At 34.8% G+C, this 24,831-nt stretch overlaps 1 protein-coding gene across 1 annotated transcript in view; it reads right to left on the reverse strand.

Moving 5' to 3' along the window:
• Window positions 1–4,073: 4,073 nt before the first annotated feature.
• Window positions 4,074–24,831, reverse strand: part of EMC3 (ER membrane protein complex subunit 3) — an 83,998-nt gene continuing 63,240 nt past the window's right edge. The window contains exons 6-7 of the mRNA XM_090393167.1: window positions 17,626–17,708; window positions 4,074–8,081 (exon numbers count right to left, since the gene is read on the reverse strand). Coding sequence (XP_090249293.1) covers window positions 7,965–8,081; window positions 17,626–17,708 — 200 coding nt within the window. The 3' untranslated portion in view covers window positions 4,074–7,964. The remainder of the gene's footprint in view (window positions 8,082–17,625; window positions 17,709–24,831) is intronic.

Genomic DNA, 24,831 nt, shown 5'->3' on the forward strand with positions numbered 1-24,831 from the left:
CCTTGGTCTCCATTCTGAGCCACTTTAAGAACAAAAGTTGGGAGACCACGGTGGAACCACATTATATGACCTCCATGGCTTTGCATAAGCCAGACTTAGTGATTAAAAGAGATGGTGATGTTCCTGTAGTTGATGCCCAGGTGGTGGGAACAGGGCGCCCACTAGCCTATAGCCATAATAAGGTAAACTATTGTAAAAATAACCAAGACCTAGTTAGTAAAATACGGGAGGAGAATAGGGCAACTCCGAGGTTTACCAGCACCACCATCTCTTTACATGGCGTATGGAGCGCAGATAGTTATAAAGACTTAAAACAGTTTGGGCTTACACAGGATATAAAAGTTCCTTCCTTGAGGGCCCTACAGGGCACACTGGTGGCATGGTGTTGCCACCAGAGAATGACTACAATGATAACTAGAACAGGCATAGGGTAAAATACTTGTAAAGGCTTGGGCCTATATCGTCTGGGCGAGATGTAAGGATAGTACCGCCCATAACCAGTACAAAGATTTATATATATATATAAAAAAACTAGTGGTGTACCACAAGGATCAGTGCTTGGTCCACTGTTATTCAATCTGTACATTGATATTGGGAAGGATTTGACAAGCAACATATGGCTATTTGCCGATGATGCAAAAATAGATAGGGTAATTAGGAATGCTGTTGATATACAGTACTTGCAGAATGATTTGAATAGGCTGTAATTGTGGGTGTGGGGAAATAGGTGTCAGTTCAATGTCAGTAAATGTAAAGCCATTCAATTCGGTGTGATCAGATATCCAATGTTATATTATATTGGTGGGATTAGGCTGGAAGAAACTGACAAGGCTAGGGATCTTGGGATGTTCATAGATAGGAAGTTGAAGTTCAGGGATCATGTAGCAAGATTGCAAATACAACTCAAAAGATAGAATGCTGAAAAGAATGTTCACATGTAAAGATAACGATGTCAGTTTGCCTTTTTACAAGGTCTTGATAAGACCTCACTTTAGACTATTGTATGCAGATCTGGTCTCCGTTGCAATTCTGATATATATATTTAATGGAGAGAGTACAAAGGAGTGTGTTAAAAATGATATCTGGATTGTGGAATACTGAGTATGAAGACAGATTATGAATTTGTAGACACAGACACTAGCAAACAAGAGAAAGAGGGGAGATATGATTGAGACTTACTAACTTCTGAAAGGGTCACAGAATTTCAATTGATGAAATTTTTCAATTTATGGAGGTGGGGAAAGGACAAGAGGGCATCCTTGGAAGCTGAGAATGAAGGCTGCTAAGAAGGGGGGTGAGGAATAGATTCTTTCATATGGGGTGCATGATTGGAATGGATTGTTATTAGATGTTGCGAGTAGTGTGAATGAATTCACACTACACTCACTACTGCCAAACAACACTCGTTTGTTAAGAGGTCTGGAGATTCTTTGTTATTCATTTTATGTTTCAGCTTCTATCACTACTTATCTTCTGTTTTAAGCCTCAGACTTTTTGTCTCAAAGGTGAAATTTGGAAATATGTTGATTCTAATCTCCCATGACAGAGAGGATCCATATTTAGATTCTCCTTGCATGATTCTTTTTCTCTCCTTTCAGTGTAAAATCTCTTTGCTGTATTGTTTTTCCCATCTATTACTAGTTCTTTCCACAATTCTGAACGTTTTTTTATTTAATTTCAATGAATATTGATTTTCTTCAGATCAACTTTTCTAATAGGAAAGCCTTCTTCGTAAGAGTTCAGAAGAATATTGCTGAACATACACACTAGGTTATATCTCTCCCATTACTGTGAAGCTTCTGTGTTTCAATGGTATTTAATCTGCAACTTAGAAATTATCACCATATTGATTCTATTTTAAGGTGCTGTGTAGCTTTATTGTGTGCTTTCATCTTCATATGAGTAGATTGAAGAAGGAAAAAACCCCATTATTGGCACAATTTGAATTGCCGATCGACAAGAACAACTTCCTAGACTTTCTTTGGCAGGAAAGTATGGTTTTCCTCCCAGAAATTTGGTTTAAACCAAATTTAGGAAATGAACTATACGACATGTTTTATTCCAGACAATAGTACATTGTCTTCCACTTATGACAACTATCGCATGAACACGTTCACTGAACCACACTCCTGCAATCCATGGACAAGGGTATTATTACTTTCTCCAATGTATATTATTTAAGAAATATTTTTGCGATTTACAGGAGAAGAATTATGCAAAGAAGTCAGCTGAAATCAAATCAGATTAAAACTATAAGGTTCAGATTTGATGTTAAATGCTGACACAAATATCCAGTGTGCTTTATTTGCAAACCAAAATGTGCCGGTATTAATTCTTTACTAGCAGCAAATTTAAATTGATAAGGATGTAAAAAGAATCTGCTAACGCATTTGTTCTCTTATAGAGGGTAGGCGAGACCGTTTTAGGACCATCTAACTTTCGGAGACTGAGTGGACAGTTCAACCTCCACCAATAGTAAATCAGAGATTAGACCAAGACTATTACTAATTTTAAACTGGAATCCAGTGAAGAGACTGGCAATGAAGTGTTGTCATCTATGATTACCAATAGTGTGGGTTCTTTGGTTTATGGAACGAAAAATCCAGTTGTCCTTGCCAGAGATCCAGTGACTTGGAACTGGTCAAAGAAAGGCTTAGAAAAAGTTTCACTGAGTCGGGCATCTAGAACTGAGGAAGCAAGCCACTTCCATTGAGCTCTACAGGCTGATACCTCAAAATGCAAAATGAATTATATTCTTCTCACAAAACCTTTTGTTCTAAGAGTCCATTATAAATCATAATTAGGACTGTATTACTCCAGGATCTCAGCCTTAATATAAAACACACTTGTTAAATTAATTTATATTTAACATAAATAATTATGTTAAATTAAGTTAAATTAAATAATATGGATTGTTCTCTACACATTGAAGTTTTTTTTCACTAGAGGTCAGGCCAGTAGAATAACGGTTGATCAAATCATTGCAGTTTTGCGTAGTTTGAATTGTAATGTACCTTGTCTATGTCTCTCTCTCTCTCCCTGTGTATGTATATCAGGAGCATATAATCAGGGTGTGCGTACCCCAGATGACATTGATATGGAGGTCATAACATCAGGAAATTAAAGTAATTATTCTTATCATGGTAGTAATCTCCATAACTTATCAAAATGAATGCTGATCATTTGTACTAAGCTACAGAGGCACTTTCAAACCAACATGCTGTGGGTTCAAATCCCACTGTGATATGGATGTTTTATAATCTTCTATTTTTTGTGTTATGTGTTAAACAACTACTGAAAGCCTAAATTGGCTTACATGTTTGGTCTTTAGAGGGCGATTTCCAAATTATTCAGTCTTTAGCCAACAAACCCAGTTATACAGCAATTCATCAAAGTAGACATAACAGTGAATGTGTAACAGGAGTAATCGCATATTTGGAAATGGTCAAAAATAATTACTTTGAAAGATCAGGATAACAATGCATGTATCTTGTCAAAAAATTCTGAGGAAGTTTCCGTAAAAACTAGACATGAACAGTATATTCAGAGTAGTTGGTAAATAATAAAAATGGAGTTATCACCTGATTACCAAATAGAAGCAACCACTGCATGAGTAGGCGCCAGGGGGCAGAACCCCCCTTTCGAGTTTTCAAAATTCGAGGAGAACCGGCCTACCAGTCCGGAACTCTGAGGGGGTAGGCTTCAGTAGGGAAGAACCCCCCCCCTACTATATATATATAAATTCACAATTAAAATATTACTACTCAATCACTGAAAACATGAATCTACCATTAAAACTGAAATAACACTGCTAAATGATTACAAAACTTAAGATGGCTGATGTATTTCCTTTGCCAGCTAGGTGGAAATATTCATTATTTAATATACATTTAGTTTGGAAAAATGCCTGCTAACCTGTTAATTAATGGCAGAATGTCATTTATAACTATTAATTAGCATGAATTATGTGGTTTTCAGATTAAAAAACATGAAATAATTAAAATAACCAATTTTTAACAAAAATTATCTCGTCAAGATCATATGAGGCAATGGCTTGATTAATGAAAAGTAACTTCAAAAATGTAAAGATTTTATTTTCCTGCAAGCAAATCACATAGCAAACACCATGCTGAGAGACTGTAGAGTAAATACAAATTTTGAACTTTGTGCTGCTCTCAGACTTTTTAGCAAATGTGTTTTACATTTAAAATCTCAATTCATTTGATAGATTCTGCTTCATTCAAAAATCTCTCAGGAATAAATCTCCTAATACTATTCTATATTTTAGTTTTTACTTATGTGTAAATGACGAAATTTAATATAAATGAAAAAGATTGGTGTAAATACTAGTTCTGAAGCTGCTATGTCCAAGAATTGTGTTGTGTCACTCAGTTAACTGCTTATAATTCTACGTATTTTTAAACTTCATTTTTTAATATTTTAATTAAAAACATTATTTGTTTTAATATTTTATTGTACAATTCCCATAAATATATATGAGTTACATGATTATTATAAGGACTCTCTCTTCTTGTATACCACATGGAAATAGGTATTAAGATCAACCATTTTAGAATGAAATATGCTGACCTGCACATTCATGTTATCACATGGCCTAGCAGGCAAGCAAAACCAAGTATTATTACATCTCCACTGAGTGTGAAGAATCACTGAACAAAGTACTTATGACTTCTGACCTCCATTCCACTCAATCTTATCCTTTTTCAACCACAAACAATTTAGTCTTCACATACCTTTGCTCTCTCTCTCTCTCTTCTCTTGTCACATACTAAAACATTTCTTCTGCATCTATCTTATAAAACCTTCAGTAACTGTTTTTCTATCATCTCCCCCCCTCCACCATTTTTTTCCCTTATCAATCCAATTTGGTAACACAAATCTTGGTGACTAAACACTCAATCCCATTATTTCTGCATCTCTAATGTACAGTAATTGAAATAAGTGCATATCACAGTTCTATCAACAGCATATAGGCCATTGTTCAATCTACACATTAATGACATCAGGCAGGATGTAACATCAGATGTGCAACTGTTTGCTGATGAAGGAAAGATAGGCAGGACAATCAGGGATGCTATTGATATTCAACATTTACAAAATGATTTGAATAGGCTGGAAATTTGGGCAAATGAAAATGGCTATCAGTTTAATGTTAGTAAGTATAAAGTTATGCACTATGGTGTGATTAGAGTTCCAGCAGCATATTATATTAGCAGGGTTATACTACAAGAAACTGAAGAGGCAAGGGATCTTGGTGTACTGGTGGATAAGAATTTGAAGTTCAAAGGTCACATAGCAAAAGTGGCAAATAGAAGTCAGAGGATAATTGTAATGTTGAAGCGAACCTTGACATGTAAGGAAAAGGAAGTCATTTTGCCTCTTTATAAGGATTTGATAAGACCACACCTGGATTATTGTGAGCAGATTTGGTCTCCCAGGTTACAAGAGGATAAAGAACCTGTGGAAAGGATGCAAAAAAGAGTTACAATGAATATATCCAGATAATGGGATTTAGATTATGAGGCTAGACTACGAGTATGTGGATTACAAACTCTGGTTAACAGGAGAAAGAGGGGGCAATACGATAGATATATATAAACTTTTGAATAGGTATTGTCTGATGAAATTTTTCGTTATATGGAAGGTGGGGGAGAGAACACGGGTCATCCATGGAAGTTAAGTTTGTTTTCAGTCAAGAAAGAGGTAAGAGCTAGGTTTTTCTCTCACACAGCAGTGATTTATAGCCTCCCCTCAAAGAGTCCTTAACTCCCTGAAAGTCTTAGATAATAATAATAATACAGTGAAGAGTTTATAGTCTGAAAATGTGTTCTCAGAGGATGCTATATCAGTAGTCCATATGTTACCACTAAAGTGCAGAAATCAGTTATTCTACAGATTATCTAGGTATTGTGCAGATTAACTAGGGTGATCCGTTAAAGTGCCGAAAATTGTTTCATTTCTCAAATTACCTAGGTAATCTGCAAATTATCTAGATAATCTGCACATTACCTACCAGGCACTCGTTAAAGTGAAAATAAGATCTTTGCTGGAACAACAGCAACGTTTCTGTACGCTTAAATTAACATAATGTTATTTATTTATTTTTCGATATCTAAAGAATCAAGTTAATACAATCAAACAATCAACAAATTAGTTGATAGAATCAATCATTAATCAATTAAAAAACTATAATACAAAGAATCAAACGGTTTAAAATATTATTACAATTAAGGAAATGAATTTGCAAAACATATGACACTGGCGAAACCAAACTAAAAGTGGAGGGAGAGGGGAGGGGGAGAAGGAGTAGGGAAAGGAAATGAGAGAAACAAACTTTTAAACTTTAACAATAGGGAAATCGTTAATGTGCACATTACCTAGGTAAAATGCGGAAAACCCTTGATTCCGCACCTTAACGGAGCAAATCAGTTAATCTGCAGATTAGCTAGGAAACGTGCACATTAACGGCTTTCGAGCTTTAGCGGTAACACATACACTACTGCTATTAGTAAAATGCTGCATCATCCAGAATTAACTGCAAACAATATTATCAACTGATGAAAATGCAAGGTTTGCTGCCTTGGTCAAGAAGCATACTGGAAGCCAGCATCAAGGGACCAGAGAGTGCTCAGGATGGTATGAAACCTCAGCCCAATGTGGAAACAATGAAACAGACATTCATGTAGAGTCTACTGTACCATGTTATACTAAGTTTTTCAGTAAAAGTTTCAGCAAAACTTAGTAAAAGTTTTTCAGTCTTGGTCTGTGAGGACAGCTGCCACTTACAACATACACACAAACTGCTGAACTTAAAGTGTGCAGAAAATACTTGTGTAAAGAACATTTTGACTGTCCTTAAAGTACTGGAAGTCTGTGATATGGAGTGAAAAATTCATGCTACATCATTTTCCTGTTTGATGGATCAGTGTGGGTGTGGTAGGTACCTGCAGAATGTCTTACTGAACACATTATTGCAACTGAAGCTTGTCGACAAAGTGAAATGGTCTGGGGGATGTAGAGACTTGATTGTTTCTAGGCTATACTTAGAAAGATGAATGCTAAAATGCTAACAGATAAGCAAACTTCTGGATACAATTCATTATGTTATATTGAAGGTGCTATTAAATTGATTTGAAGAAAATGGTGTGGAAAAACTTTACTAGCTAGCGTACACCAGAGTTCCACTCTAAACAGTTCATTGCTCAAAATGAAATAGAATTTGGGTACGGCTCTGTGCATCCAATAACAGTACACAGACTGGCAGTCAAGAAGCTAACTGAAAAGTAATCAAAATACATGACTTATGTTAAAAAATGATGAAGCATATGTCTAGAAAGGGGGGGGGATAATCTGAGCCAAAGGAGGGACCACATGCTATTGAGATATGCACTTTAGGTTGTTCTGAAATGGTGTTATTCCAATCCTTATCAAAACTGTAGCACTGGAAGTCTGTATATAATTTCAGCAAAACACAAAAGCAATTATTTCTTGAAATAAAATAAACACATTTTATTCAAATACAGTATAAGTAAGTTTAGGAATCTATTTTCATAATTTTTTTTTTTTTAATGACTTAATCATAAAAAAAATTAGTTTACTCTTCATTGAATGTTCAGTATGCATTTTCTGCAAATGCACACTAAAGGAGGTAAAAAACATTCTATGAAGATGTGAATGAATGAGTACATTGTTTCTTCATTGAAATTTTCTGCTAAATGAATTCTGAGATAAGTTCATTCTGCTATCAAAACAGACAGAAACACCCTGTATATTTTTAATTAATATTACAATATATCAATTTGACCAAATTCGTGAAAAACCAAATTCTGTATTGTTATAATGAATCTAATAAATAGTGAATTCATACAAGGACACCACAATAAAAGTTCACATTTTTTTCTTTTTCTTCATTATGTGTTAACAATCAGATTGTATGTAAACCTTTAGTCGATTCTGTTTCCTTCGCCTCTATCTGACAATGGTAAGAGACCAGTTATTTCATTTTCAATATTTTTCTGAGCCCACTGATGTTCACATATTTCAAGAGCTTCCCATTCAGCCTAAAAATTGCATAACAACATTTTAAATTCATAATAGCAGATTAATTTCTATTAAAGTAAATATTTATAGTTACAAAAATTTCCTCAGTTGACTGGCTACTTTCATTTAATCTTTAAAGATATCTGTGGCATGACTATAAACAATAAATTACATGATAACCACAGTAATTAACTTTAATGAAATGAAGTTTCATTAAGATTTTATTAATAAATTTCATAATTTTTAATAATAAATTTCATTTCATTAAGAATGAAGTTTCATTTCATTAAAGTTAATTACTGTGGTTATCGTGTAATTTATTGTTTGGTTACTTTCATTAGTTACATTAATGAAAATTTTCTAATGAACTTGATATATCATTATCATCAGATTTCTGCCATGTACCCTCAAGGGGTGTACAAGATATAATTTAACATTTAATTTAATATAATATAATTTGAACTTAATGAAAATCTTTATATAATTAAATCATTTAATAAATAATTTAATGAAAATCTTGAGAAGACTAATTCCCAAGATGACATTACATTTTGTACCCAGCGTTAAGCCAAGAAAAAATACAGATGACTCCAGCAAATGACCTAATTGATGGGTGAAAAGCCATTGTCAATTAATAAACCCTAATTTACCATAGTGAAATGGTAAATTAGGGTTCAAGTTTTAGCTTGATGGCCATACTGAAATGGTCACCAGGCTAAAATTCAGCACAAAGAAAAACAATTAATTATGCAAAGAGTGAAAATGTTAAAAATGTTAAAGGATTTACTGTTTTGGAGCTTCTTAAAAATACAGTTTCTTTGTAATTCAGTAAATTTCCCTGAAGTATAACAAAGCATTCCTGAGCATGTCAAAGATCTTTGAGACAAATTCAAAATTTGAATAATCACTTTCCAAATTTCTTAGATTGGAGTCAATTTTTTTCAAAAGCTTCTGAAGTCTCCATAATGCAAAACTTATGGAGAAGATTATGTTTTTCATCTGCATTTTTTTATTCTCAAATTCACTTTTCCTATTTCAGGATGTTTACGAGGACAAAAATATGCACTGCACTGTACTTTATGTGATTTTAAATAAAACTGATAATAAAGGATGAGTCAAATTACGAACCGTTTATTACAACTGCAGGCTGTAGTCTAATTCCCCTCTGCACCATCTCTTAGCAATATTTTAATGCAAATATGTCTACAATATTTTGTGAAATTAGTTATTAGATAAAAAAAAATAATGCTGATTTAGTTATTAGATCATTCATACTAGTTAAGTTTTATTCTCAGTTGTATGCTCTGGTCTGTCAGTACGTCAGCAATCTATGCATTATGACTGCCTCAGTGTGGCAAGGCATTTTATATACCAATAATAATTTATACCTGTTATAATTTTTTTTGGGGGGGAGGGGGGTTGTCATAAGGTGAGTGGTCATAAAATGAAAGCTCTTTTTTTTAATCAATTTAAATGAAGTTTAAAAAAATTTAAACTTCATTTACATTTTTTTTTAAATGTATTGTTCTTTGTGAATTAATGTTTATAAGAGATGGAGCAAAAGAGAACCAATTATTGCATTTTACCTTTCACCAACTTTTCCAATACTTTAACAACTACTTCTGATATATTAATTGGTATGTAGTTTAATATATCAGAAGTGGTTCTACCATTGCATAAAGGTGGAGCCACCTTTATGCAATGGTACTATTTTACCCTCTTTCCACCCCCTTGGGAACCCTACCAGAGATGAGACGCAGATGGGCTGATATGCCATCCAGTCCCACTGCTGTGTTCACATTCATATTTTTTTTTAATATGCTGCACACTACCTGTTCATCCACCATGTTGATATGCATCTCTGTTACATCGACAACTGTAAAATTACCACTGGATGATACACCTTTGCAAACTGATCACTCTGCAACTCAACTATTTCTTTTGGTTCAGTCACCTTCCTACCATGAGCATTCTTTAAAGTCATTCTACCATAGTAATTTTTCCTCTTACTTGCTACATAATAAAAAAACTCTTTTGTGTTTATTTTGGCCTGTTTGGCTAATTCTTTCTGTCTGATTTGGCCTTCCTTACCATACTAATCACCCTTCTTACTTGAAGTTTATACTGCTCATGAGTATGCTGATCACTCTTTTCTTTATATTTCTTCCAAAATGTTTTCTTTTTTTTGCAGCTCCTGCTTTATATCCCTACTCATCCACTTAATTCCAACTTGGTTTATCCTCCTGACCTTTGGTATGCAGTCTGATACCCTTAAGCAATCCTGGACCACTTGCCATGCACTACTGACATTCTTTCCTTGTAGCTTCTCAAGTCATGGCACTGTTCCAAGATGACTCCCGGGTGTCTCATAATCACCAGCCTTATAGTTTAACATAAACCTCTACTTGATAGAGAACTCCACGTGCTTAGCAACTTCCCAGAACAAGACATTGGAGATAGAGTGTCTACCTTCGTTATGGATACATCTTCTGATGCTATTATCAGATCCAACACCTTCAAACCCCTTGTCCCTTCTATAACATTGTTTCATGTAATTATCCCTTAGCAACTGTATAAATCCCACTTCCGTCTTGCATTCCCCTTTTCTCCCAACCAATGTCCCAATAATTAAAGTCTCCTCATTGTGCTAATCTGCTGTCACATGGCATCTAATCTTCCTGTAGTACCCCCCCCCCCCCGGTCTATAGCAGCACCCAACAATGTATTTTGTCCTCTATCTCACACCAGACAGCCTCAAATGAACCATCTCCCGACACCTAAAAGAATTTTTAACTTCTAATTTTGTTGGTTGTAATTCTGCAGCTGTCAGCAACACCACCTCCTGTCCTGTTCCTTCTATCCTCCCTGAAAATACAATACTCTTTACATTCTACCGAATGAAAGTAACTATATCATTTTCAGTCAACCCTGTCTCACTGATGCCTACAATTTTTGGACAAGTCAAGCTTGCCAATGCTAAAAACTCCTAGCCTTTATTCCTGATATTTCTTGCATGTGTCCACAGTTACCCTTGTGTAATGTTATTACCAATCTATCAAACTGGTAACCCATGGAATTCCATTCAGCACTGCATAATCAGTACTGTATACATGCTCATTTATCACAGGGATGGCCAGACACATACTTCATTTCATCCTACCCAATATCTCTAGTTTCCCTGGTTTTGCACTACCACACTCACTAAACAACACTTTCTCCATACATCTAATTCCAAAACCATTTCAATGTAGTCCTGTGGGCATATAAGTCCTTTCATCCGTCAAATTCACACCATTCCTCCTGTACAATTTTCTCAGTTCTGTCCTATCATATCGAGGCAGCAGACTCACAATCTTTACTTTATTGCTTTTCATTTTTGCTTTAACTAACAACTCTATGTCTTCTCTCACTGCATATTTCTCATCTTTCAAATCATTTGTGACAGCCAAAATAATTAACTCGTTCACTTCATTCTTCTGCATACTTACAGTGTCACTAACATCCTTTAACTTTGCACCTAGAAAACATGTTTTTGTAACTTTCTCATTAAGTATACCTCTTATCATTGAATCCCCATACAACACTATCTTTCTCCCAGTTTTTATGCTTTTATTCACTCTTTCTTTCATTCTTCATCCTTCTGTATCACATGCTAATCATTTCTCCAATCACTTGAGCTCAGGTTTTGTCCCGTGAAAGAGTCCACACAAGAATGCAATTTCTTTCCATGCTAGCATCTCATCATCCACATTATTACTTTCAACCACTTCCTTCAAATTCTCATTTGTATTTTGTACACGATCATTCGCTGCTTCTGCTACATTCTCCACAACAATGTGACCATTCTGCCTTATATCCTTATTATCAATCGCTTCATTCTTTTGCAACTCACATTTCTTATACTTGAAACATTTCCGACAAATATTTTCTCCATTTGCGCTCTCCTATCACAAACCATTCACTTTTGGAAATGAATACAACACATTCTACATTGCACTAAATTCTGCACATTGATATCAGGCAACATCAATATCCTAGTCGCCATTTATCTATACGTATCGGTGCCACAATGAAAAAAACGATTCTGTAAAGTATATCACTACAATAGTTGAATAAACAACATGACTTAACTATGCAGTCAAAAATAAACAAAATACCAAATATATATATATATATATATATAACAATTTTGCTGATATCTACTAAAAAATAATGACTTAGCTAGCAACACGTACTGCATGCGTTACTAATTGAACATAACACTGCTAGATACAATAACTATCATCAAACTAGAGTGCTCTTAATTTCACAAAACAAAGCACCGGTCAGGCCACACTTTAGACTATTGTGCTCAGATTTGTTCATCTGGTTTTCACTGTGATGTGGAAACATTGGAGAGAGTCCAGAGATGAGTGACTGAGATGGTATCAAGATTCTGGAATGTTGGCTATAGAGAGAGAGAGGTTGAAGAGTTGAAGGAATATAGACTGCAGAGTTTGGTTGATAGGAGGAAAAGAGGTGATATGATAGAGACGTTTAAGTTAGTGAGGGGAATTTATTGGATTAATCCAGAGAGGATTATAAAAAGAATAAAAGGTGAGAGGGGAAGAACCAGAGGCCATGGAAGTGTGGTGAAGAAAGTTTTTCCTGATATAGCATCCTAAATGCTATATCATGAAAAAATGGTTTTTAAGGGTTAATTTCAACAACATTTCTGTTAAAATTAATATCTTGATATCATATCCACAACATGGCAGAATAAAAAAGATCCAAGCAATAATGGTGAGAGTAAAGGTGGCCTGAAACAGCTTGAAAAAGCACCCATGTTTGGTTGCAGGGAAACTAGAGCATCTAACACACCTACATTAACAAACATACAAAAGGTTTTACACAACCTCATGTAGACAGAATTCACAAAAAAAATAAAGAAAGAAATAAGTGGTAGCTAAATCTTTCCAATACTGAATTTAACCACCACAAATTCATTTGTCTTTTATTGGTATTAGTAACTTAAAGATCTGAGGCTGAAGGCCTCAGATTTGCCACTAACAAACTGTAGTTCCAGCCCACAGTGGTTTGGATGTTTGCAAGTCTTTGAAAGGTGAAATGATATTCATCGTCCAGTAAGAATACTGCTACTTACTGGATGTCTGACGTCATGTTGGAAAATGTTTGATTTTTAGAGCAGAGTTCCATCTTATTTAACTCTTGATGTACATGCAGGTTTCCAACTTTTGAGGATAGGATTGGCATAAAAAAAATTTCAGAATTTGCAGTAACTTCTCCACTGATTAAAATTCAACCTGTCTCTAACTGTATGATTCCACCAATACAATAGTGTAATTCATTACAAGATGCCAACAAGACTATCTGATACCTACTTTGGCTTGACATCAAAAGTGTTCCATCAGTTTTTTTCTAAAACTGTAACCAGACAAATAACTTCACTTTTATCATCATAGTAGCCATTGCCATAATATCTAGTAGAATCTGTTAGAATCTAGTAATAACTAATATTTAAGGAATTGACAGCGTATACTGGAAATATAGATTAAATAAACTTTAATATACACTTTCCGATATTTCGGCGAACGTTACGTTGCCATCTTCTTGGGAACTTACTAAAAAGACGTGCACACAAGTACTAATACAACAAATGAGACTGAGGCTAGGACGCTAGCGTTTTCCTAAAGTCCTGATGGTGCCCCCTGGCGGGCTATATTGGTAGTTCTTGGCCTTTGGGCTGAAGTTCTTTTGATAAAAGTTTCCCAAATTTGGGGCAGTTTCATGCATCCAAATTTGTTGAGGGTTGGCATGTTCCTAGGACGCTAGCGTCCTAGCCTCAGTCTCATTTGTTGTATTACTACTTGTGTGCACGTGTCTTTTTAGTAAGTTCCCAAGAAGATGGCAACGTAACGTTCGCCGAAATATCGGAAAGTGTATATTAAAGTTTATTTAATCTATATTTCCAGTATACGCTGTCAATTCCTTAAATATTAGTTATTATGTCTAACCAGCGTATAAGCCTCTCAACAAGAAAAAAAGTAGAATCTAGTAGTATTCTGTTTTGCTAACATTTCCTCTCTGAGTGCATTTAAGTAACTATACCATCTCAGATTATCTCTACTCACACATTTTTAAAAGATAATAGTATTGAGTTATTTTTCATATCTTTATTTTAATATGATTCTGCCACCTGGTATATATCCTACATAAAGATATATACCAGGTGTCTACTACATATCACAACATTTCATAACTGCTTTATGATCCAAAATGAACTACTTTATGATTCCAAAATGAACTATTATTAGTTTGGTCTCGGATTTGATCAACTCTTACATTTCAGTCTTCTAAGGCAGTACTAATTATATCAACTTCCTAGGTCTTAGTCTCTTCTGTGACTCTTTTTACTGTCATTCTGTGCATCAAGCACCTGTTTTGCTAACATTTCCTCTCCTGAGTACATTTAAGTGACTATACCACCTCAGATTACCTCTACTCACACATTCTTAAAAGATAACAGTATCAAGTTATTTTTCATATCTTCATTTTAATATGATTCTGCAACTGATTGCATCTAATTGTTCTAATTTTTCTCAGAACTCTCATAGTGTTCAACTTTTTATTTCTAACATACTGTTCAGATCACAGATTTAAACACGGTCTTGTACACTGCTGGAAAAGTGTATTGGCTAATTTCTCCCTTCCTCCATATAAAATTTAGATTCAAAAATACAGAATAAAATGTTCATATTTATAAATTTAGGGACACAAAAACACACGTGTTGAACAGATTATTTTATTAATTACTAATAAAATAAAACTTGACGTTTCAACCTCTGTACCGAGGTAATCATCGGAAGGATACAAGTGTATAAGGAACCAAGCTACATTCTCTAGCCCTGTATACTGGTAAACTAAATCTGCGTAGTTAATTAATCCTTTTCCCTAGCCTGACCTCTAGTGATAAAAATAAAATAAAATAAATAAATACAACTACAATAAACTGCTAAAGCCCTCACGTATTAATATTCTTCTGGATTTGTACAGTTCTGGTTGTTATAATATGATTTCCTTCAGTTGCTGTTGAATGTTACAAACACTTCACCAGGTTGTATTCTTGTAGTGGGATTTTTTTTTTTAAGGCTAGTTTAGGTTGTAGATGGGCCCTCCACATTCTTGGAATGGTTAGGTCATCATTTTTGTTGAGATTAGGGTTATGTTTGAGCATTTCACGACTCTTTAAATTTTCTCTCAAACCAGGTTTTGGTGTGGTGTAGAGACTTAGTATTTTTCCAATCAATTACTGTGGTATGTTTGGAGTGCATGATCAGAAAGGCCGGTTTTTCCAAAATGGATGTATTTAACATGTCATTTGTGTTCGTCTTGTCTGATTGAGATAGTTCGCCCTGTTTCTCCTATGTATGGTATGTTACATGTGCATTGTATTTTGTATACCCCTGGGTGGGCTAGGTGTGGAAGAGGATCTTTAGAAGAACTGAGTAGGTGTTTTAACTTATTCGGGGGGTTTAAAGGTGGTTTTAATGTTGTATTTGCGTAGTGTTCTGTCTATTTTTTCAGAAATGCCTCTAACATAAGGAATGGCAATAGCATTCCTGAAATCTTTTTTGTTCTTATTGGTATCTTTGTGGAGGATCTTGTGAATAGTCTTTTTACTGTATCCATTTTTTATAAATGTTTGGTTGATGATCTTATATTCCTGGTTTAGAGCGTGTTCATTTGAACAAATAGAGCTCTGTGTTTAAGGGTGCTTATGACACCTAGTTTTTGTGTTGGGTGGTCGTAAGAATTTTTATGTATGTATTGGCCTGTGTGTGTAGGTTTGCGGTAAGCTGGGAAGGAGAGACAGTCAAAGGGAAGACTTGTGACAAGTGTGTCTAGGAACGGAAGAGAGTTGTTTTTTCCCATTTCAATGGTGAATTGGATATGTTTGTGTTGTTTGTTTAGGTGGCTAAGGAATGTATTTAGAGCTTTGCAGGCATAGGGCCAAATGGCAAAAATATTGTCGACGTATCTAAGCCAAATTTTGGGCTTTAGACATGCTGTCTCTAGAGCACATTGCTCAAAGTGTTCCATATAAAAGTTAGCTATTGGGGGGGAAAGCGGTGAGCCCATGGCTGTACCTTCTTTTTGAAGGTAAAAATTGTTTTGCCACACGAAATATCCGGAGCAGAGTATGTGGGCAAAGAGGGCCGTGATGTCATGTGGAAATATGTTCTGTAAGAGCAAGATAGTGTCATTGATTGGGACATTGGTGAACAGGGAAGTTTATGTCAAAGCTGAATAATAAATCTTGGTTTTTAGTGCAATGTTTTTAATTTTATTAATGAAATGTCGTGTATTTTTTTTTATGTAGGAAGGGGACTGACCTACCAATTCCTTGAGTGTGGCCACTAATTTTTTGGCTAAGTGATAATTTGGGCTGTCGATTCCTTCAATAATCAGACATAGTGGTGTGCTTTGTGTATTTTTGGCAGGCCATAAATTCTGGGCTCGCAGGCATAATGACGTATTAATTTTTTTGTTGTTTCTTCGGGCCATGTGTGGATGGATTTGATTAATTCAGTTGTTTTCTTTTTGTTATGGTTTGTGGGGTTGTAGTTTACCATGTGGTCAGATATTAAATGGTTCGTTTTTTCAACGTATGTTGTACGATCTAAAAGGACAGTGGCATTACCTTTATCTGCTTTCATGATGATAATGCCTTGGTTATTTTTTAAGGATTTAAGGGCTAGATTTTGGTTTTGTTTAAGTTGGTGCTTAGTTTTTTTGTTTGAATTTAGTATACACGATGTTTCCATTCGTATTTTATCAGCAAGATTGGTGGGGAGGGATCTTAAACCTCTCTCTCTCTCGATAGGATATGGTTTGTTTCAGTGAACAAACTTGATATCATTTATCATATTGAGAGAGGTTTAAGATCCCTCCCCCACCGATCTGGCCAATAAAATATGAATGGAAACATCTTTTTGGTATCTGTCCATCAGCCACCTTGTATCCAAATCACCAGTTTCCTATCATTCCCATTTGTTCTAATTTACATAAGACTTCCATGTGGTATCCTGTTAAACACCTTTGCATAATCTAGCAGTTATCATGCAGCCATTTCCTTTGTCCAACTCAGCTGTCAATATTATCAAAAGTTAGCAAATTACTAAGCCATGATCAACCCCTCACAAAGCCTTATCCTCCTCCTTCCACTTCCTATACTTTGCTAGAGATGAGACTTTTAAACACCAATGCTTCTGACTAGGCTGTTTAATTTGAGTAGATTTATCTTTAATTTAGATGAGATATTAGCTTATAACACAGGAGCTGATATTCCATTTAATCCCACAGTCATATTTGCATTGAGATTCTGCAATATCCTAAATACCTCCAATTCATCATCCCCATCCCCCCCCTCCTGGTCTTCTTTGGCCCAAGAAAGAAAAATCATTCTGAAAAATTAAACCTGACGACTTTAATTTCAGAATGAAATTAATAATACCAGCAGTATAATTCTTTAAAGAAAGAGAATAACATATATTATATACATACTTTGAAGGCTTGTTTTGGATCAGGAGGCATAGCCATTGCTGCTCCTGACATCTGTTCTTGCATAGCCCTTGTTTGATCTGCAGCTGTTTATACATATATAAATCTTGATCAGAAATCCATTTTAAGACAGATAAATGTATTATACGCAAATAGTAAATGCTATTTATGTAAATTAATAACACAATGTAACATCAAAATCATGTGGAAATATATGCACCTATTATGGTACAAGTCAGCAGATAACATTTAATTTTAACAATTTTGCAAATATTATACATAACAATGAATTTATACAAAATAAAAGGCACAGACCTCTATGCTATCGAATACTGTATTTGATACTGTGTATTTGATACTATCGTTAAAACAAGTAACAAGCATCTTCCAAATAGTCTCCATTATCAGTACATAAAGTTTTCCAAAAGTTCTGAGGTGCCAGCAAGTGGCAAGAGGGATAGGATCCTGTAAATTTTCTAGTCACAAACTGGAATACATTTGAGGCACTAAAATATATCAGCAGCTACAGGCAGAACTGGGTAGTCCTCTTTTTCAGATCTACTCTGCCAGTTCTCCATGAGAAAATGAGAAGGGATAGAGAAATTGCCCTAAAAACAGCATTTATTTTTAACTGGATCACTACAATCAGTGGGATCACCTTTGTGTTGCCAAAAACAATGCATCACTGACTGAACTTAAATTGCTTGTAAACTGTGAAGACTCAACATCAACATACCTTCAGAAGGAGAACAATAAAGGAGCACAGGTAAAAATTTATCCTTCTTTTAGAAAGAGAAGATGAAAAATTATATTTCTGGTAGGAGTCAAATATTTAATAGCATTATGTTCCAATATTTTAGTGGTGGTGACTTAAGAGATTTTCATGTCAAATCAGGCATTATGTGAGACATCACAAAATAAGACTATCCCAGTTAGTGATTTCCATTCCAGTATACTGAAAGTTTTTGGCAAATAAGTCAGCTTGTACTCTTAGAGAATACAAAGAAAATGTAAGAAAGCAGAGCAATGTGTAAAACTAGGCTAAACAAAAGTCATGAGAAGACTTTGGTAAGAACATAAAAATAAATATCAGGAAGATTGCAAAATATTCTGTAAGCTATTGAAAAGGCTAAGAAATGGAGGAAAAAAGTATACCGTAAAAGGAATCAGATGATAAAGTTGCCAAGAAAACTGAAGATAAAGATATTCTAGATGTCTGGAGTAATTACTTTGAAACATTGAATAAAACAAGCAGTATCAAAATGGAAAACTCCCAACAAGAATGAAGTCAGGAATATGTATTCATACTTGAAGTAGAAAAAGCCATTAAAAACCTAGAATGTGGAAAGGCAGTCTGGAGCAGATGATATTCAATTAGAAATGCTCAAATGTGGGGGTATAAAAATTTAACAGTGGCTACATTGCATAATTCAGAAGGCCGGGTCAGAGGGTCGAATTCCAGATGATTGGAGTACAGCTCTCAATTGTACCCATCTATAAAAAGGGAAATAAAACTGAATGAAAATTACAGAGGATTTCCCTACTGAGTGTGTTCCTGGTAAGATTTATGAAAGCATACTTGAGAAATGGCTGAGAAAACTTGGGAAAGTCAGGCTTGGAGAAGAGCAAGCTGGATCCAGCAAAACAGAGGTTGTGAGAATCAAATTTTCACTTTGAAACCAATTGTGGAGAAATCATGGGAATATAACAAAGATCTATACTTAAGTTTTTTTAGATCTGGAAAAGACATATGACAAGTTAGCAAGAGAAAAGCTGTTCAAACACCACTACAGTTATATGGTGTAAACGGGACTTATATCAAGCAATGCAATTCAAGTTGTAAGTCAGCACTTATAATTGAAGAAGGTATTGGAGAATAGTTTGTGTTAAATCTATTATGAGACAAGAGTGTGTATCATCTATATCAGGGATTCCCAACCAGGGAAGGGGTGGAAATTGGGAACAGTGAGGATGGATTGCGTGTTATGCACAAATTTTAAATACTATATGCTTTACAAATAAAGTTCTTAATAGTTTATTATATTTAAATTTTTTTAATTAATGGCTGTAGTTAATGAAGTCATTTGACAGAATTAACTAGAGCTTGAATCCATAAATTTAAGATATTAGACTGCTTGAAAATAACTTGAAAATAAATCTGTAAAAAATTTTGCTGTAACCTACAAATTTTGTTTAAATACATATGTGAAACTGAATATTATTTTCAGGGTTTTTAGATTTTTTAATGGTACAATTTTTACACCCAGCGCAATTGTCTTTTCAACTGTCTCTATTAGTTGCAAACTGATAATAGCGAAGTTGGCATAGTAATGGTGACATGCCGAAATGATAAGAGCAACATTAAGATTAACACTGCTCTGCTTTCACTTGTAGTATTCTGAGATGCATATAGTAGTATGCACGTGTGCATTTTTTTTACTTGTACATTATTTTTGCCTATAATGAGTGTCAAAAAAAGAGGATATGATGATTTATATCTTCAATATGAATTCATATCAATCATCATCAATGGAGAAGAAAGGTCTCATTGTGTTATTTGTAGCAAAGCTTTGTCAAATGATTCTATGGGCCCAACCAAGTTGAAACAACATTTACAAAATATTCATCCTCAACACAAGAACAAAGGCTTTTTTGAATGATATGGGAATGCTCCTCTCAAAAAGATAAAGCTGGATTCCACAGGGGTATTCCAAGAAATGAACCACAAGGTTATTGAAGTTTCTTATGTCATAGAACTGGAGATAGTAAAGCAGAAAAAACCACAAACAATTTGGGAAACTTTGATCAAACCTTGGAAATTATGTTGGGAAATGGACTGGAGAAAAAAATTGCAACTATTTCATGATCAAACAATACCGTTCAAAGGAGGATTAACAACATGGCTAATGACATCAAGGATCAAGTTGGGCAGGAGATCAAGTCTGCAGCATTTGGCTTATTTGCAATTCAACCTGATGACTTGACTGAGGTGGCATCGTGTTGTTCCCAGTTGCTGGTGGTTACAAGATATGTTCACTCAGGTTTATTTAAAAAGAAGTTTCTCTTCTGTTCTTCTCTTGAAACTACCACCAAAGCCTAATATATTTTGAAAAAAGTTTAATCTTTCTTTGAATCTGAAAATCTTTTGTGGGATATGTCTGTGGGTGCTGTACAGATGGAGCACTAGTTATGTTGGGATCCTACTTCTTCATCTTACCTGTTTATTTCTTCTCTTCCTTCTCTTCCATAATATTAATTCTCATTTTCCATTATCCACTCTCAATGTGTGGAGGTGATTCTATCAGTATGCTCTTTATAATGGCTGTGGTCGGATAACAGAAGACATTTTAGTCAGACGTCTTGGGGTATGGGGATCTCAGTGAAGTAATAGCAGTCAATGTTATAAGACAAACAGGCCTGTCAAGTTTTGTATATGTGAAGTATCTTTCTTTTTATTCTCGCTTGGGAAGTACCTAAAGCTTTTCAAACTTCATCCATCAACTTGAAAACTAGGCCATCTTGTCATAGATTGTGACAGCAAACTCTGGATTTCAAGCTTGTGTGAAAAAGTAAGCTCCAAAAGTGAAGGCATTCATTATGATCCATTGCCCTCAAAAAAACTTCCAACTCTGTTAGAAAAAGATTTTGGATCAAACAATTCAAATTGTGAATTTTATCAAAGGAGAAGCTTTTAACTCACGACTTTTCAAGCAGTTATATACCGACACGAATGCATGCCATCATTTGCTTCTTTTCCACATAAATGTTCGATGGCTTTCAGGAGAAAATGTAATTCAGTGAGTATTTGAGCTTAGAGATGAAATCAAATTATTTTTTGAAGTTCAGGGTAAAACAGAATTTTCTGCCTGGTTGGGTGATGAGCAATGGATCATGGGCTTGGTCTATTTGGTTGATATTTTTGAGCAGCTGAATAAACTGAATCTTCAACAAGGAATACAAACATTATATTATTCATTGATTCCTTGAAAGCGTTCATGAGTAAGTTGCAAAACTGGAAGAGAAAAAGTCAAGATAGAAAATGTTGCAATGTTTATAAAACTGTCATCAGTTCTTGTTGCTGATGGTGAAGATAAGGTGCCTCCAGAATTTATGAAAAAATTATTTTGCAGCATTTGACAACACTGGAAAATGAATTCAGCCAATATTTTCCTGAACTTAATGATGAGGAGTTGGATTTAGTAGGAAATACATTCAAGTTGTCAATGGAAAAAGTTCCTGAAGATCGAGATAAATTTCTGGAGCTGAAGACTGATTCAGGAGCAAGAGACAGGTTCGATGAGAAATCAATCACAGAATTTTGGCCCTTGATGTGTGATTCCTACCCAAAAGTGGCAGAAAGAGCTATTCATAAATTGCTTTCATTTGTGTGGACATATTTTTGTAAGTCAGGATTTTCAACTTTGTTGCAAATGAAAACGACACATAGGTTGGAGGTTGAAAATTAGCTGTGTTGTGCCCTTTCAAGTACTCCTTGTATCCAAGAATTGGTGAAGGGAAATCACAGGTTTCTCATTAACTGTAATCTTTGTCTGAATAAAATTAATTACAAAAACCTAGCATTCTTTTGAACTTTTTGTTTATTGAAGTATGCTTTAGTTTAGTCCATTAATTAGTTCTAAATATAAGAAAACTACTTTTATTAAGGTTTTAAAATCCATCAACATTTTTTATTGCTACTAAATTTGTAAAACTCCACTATAAAAATAATCCCATTGAATGTATATGTATTAATATAGAAAATTAATAAAAAGATTTCCAGTACTGTGTCCATATTATTTGAATGCACCTTTAGGTCAGACAGTCTTGGAAGGGGGGGAGGGGAGGGGAATGATATTAAGACATATGATAAAAGGGGTGCATAGAGCTAAAAAGGTCGGGAACCACTGATCTATATGGATCACATTATGAAGGAAAGTAGTATTAAACCTGATATCCAAACTGGAGATGTTAATCTCAGCTCTTTAACTTATTCAGATGTTATACTTCTAAATAAATCAGGATTCCCTGATTAAATTGAATAATTTGGTCAAATGAATTTCGTATGAAAATCAGCAATAAAGCAAAAATAAGACAAAGGTAGTGAAAACAAGCAAAAACGCTGAAAGCACCAACTGTATTCTGAATGGACAACCTATTGTTCTCTAGAATAAGAACAAGAAAACATTTTGGCTATTTAGGCACAATTTTTAGCGTAGATGGCAAATTAAATATGGATATAGACATGAGAATTAGCAAAGTTGGTATGGTAGGAAGTCAACTTAATAAATTTATATAGAATAAGACAGAAATTAGTCATCATCATCATCATCATCATCAAATTCCTGCCATGTACCCTCAAGGGGTGTACAGGATATGACAGTACTACATGAAAAAATTACATCATTACTAACTTCCTATCTACAATTTTCCTCCAAATCAGTCTGTTACTTGTCAAGACTCCAACATTATCAGATCTTATATTTCTATCTTCTAAGGCACTTTGTACCGTATCTATCCACCTATATCTTGGTCTTCCTCTGGGTCGTTTTCCTGCCAAACTGGCAGAGAACACTTGTTTTGCTAATCTTTCCTCTCCCATTCTATTTAAGTGACCATACCATCTGAGATTAGCTCTGCTAACGCATTCCTGGATGCTGACAATGTCAAGTTCTTTCCTAATATCCTCATTTTTAATATGATATTGCCATTGATGCCATCTGTTCACGCCTCTAATCTTTCTCAGGACTCTCATATCTGCGGTCTCTAGTCTTTGGTCAAGTGTTTTACTTCTGACCCAGCTCTCAGATCCATAAGTTAAAATTGGTTTGAACACAGTCTTGTATACAGCTAATTTAGTGTTCCGACTAATTTCTTTCTTATTCCATATGAATTTATTCAATTGACTTCCCACGATACCAGCTTTGCTGATTCTGTTGTCTATTTCTATATTTAGTTTACCATCTTCAGTAAAAATTGTGCCTAAGTAGCTGAAATGTTTTACTTGTTCCACAGGTTCTCCATTCACAACACAGTTGACATTTTCAATGATTCTGCCTATTTTCATTGTCTTTGTCTTTTTATTGCTGACCTTCATACCATATCTATTACAACAGCTATTCAATTTAGTCAGAGAATCTTGCAGACTTGTAGCAGATTTATTTAGAAGTATAACATCATCCGCATAAAGCAAAGAGCTGACATTAACATCTCCAATTTTGATATCAGGTTTAATACCACATTCCTTCATAATGTGATCCACATAGATAATGAATAACAGAGGGGATAATGTACATCCTTGTCTCACACCAGATTTAACATTAAACCATCTTCCTGTACTTCCTTCAATTCTAACTGCTGACTCACAACTCAAATAAAGACTAAGTATTGCTTGATATAATGCCCCATTGACACCATATAACTGCAGCGTATTGAATAGCTTCTCTCTTGGCACCTTGTCATATGCCTTTTCCAAATCAACAAAACTTAAATACAGATCTTTGTTATATTCCCATGCTTTCTCGACTATTTGTCGTAAAGTGAAGATCTGATCCTGACAACCTCTATTTGGCCTGAATCCAGCTTGTTCTTCACCAAGCTTTTCTTCCACAATTCTTCTCAACCGTTTCTCAAGTATACTTGCATAGATCTTGCCAGGAACACTCAGTAGGGAAATACCTCTGTAATTCTCACATTCAGTTTTATTTCCCTTTTTATATATGGGTACTATGAGAGCTCTACTCCAATCATCGGGAATTCGTCCCTCTGTCCAGGCTTTCTGAACTATGCAGTGCAGCCACTGTAAGACTCTTATACCACCATACTTCAGCATTTCTGGTCGAATATCATCTACTCCTGCTGCCTTTCCACATTTCAAGCCTTTGATGGCTTTTTCTACTTCAAGTATGGATATGTATTCCTGACTGCATGCCTGGTCAGTGTTTTTTATCACTGTGCTGTCATCACTGCTTGTTTCATTTAGCAGTTTTTCAAAGTAATTACTCCATACTTCAAGGATATCTTTTTCTCCTGTTTTCATTTCACCTTTATCATCTCTAATTCCTTTTACAGCACTCTTTCCTCCATTCCTAAGCTTCTTCAACAACCTCCAGAATATTTTGCCACCTTCTTGATATTTATTTTCTATATTCTTGCCAAAGTCCTCCCATGACTTTTGTTTAGCTAGTTTTACACACTGTTTAGCTTTCTTAC

Source organism: Typopeltis vanoorti, chromosome 5 (genome assembly GCF_054136105.1).
Source record: "Typopeltis vanoorti isolate ZY-2024b chromosome 5, IOZ_Tvanoo_1.0, whole genome shotgun sequence".
NCBI classification, from domain to species: Eukaryota; Metazoa; Arthropoda; class Arachnida; order Uropygi; family Thelyphonidae; genus Typopeltis; species Typopeltis vanoorti.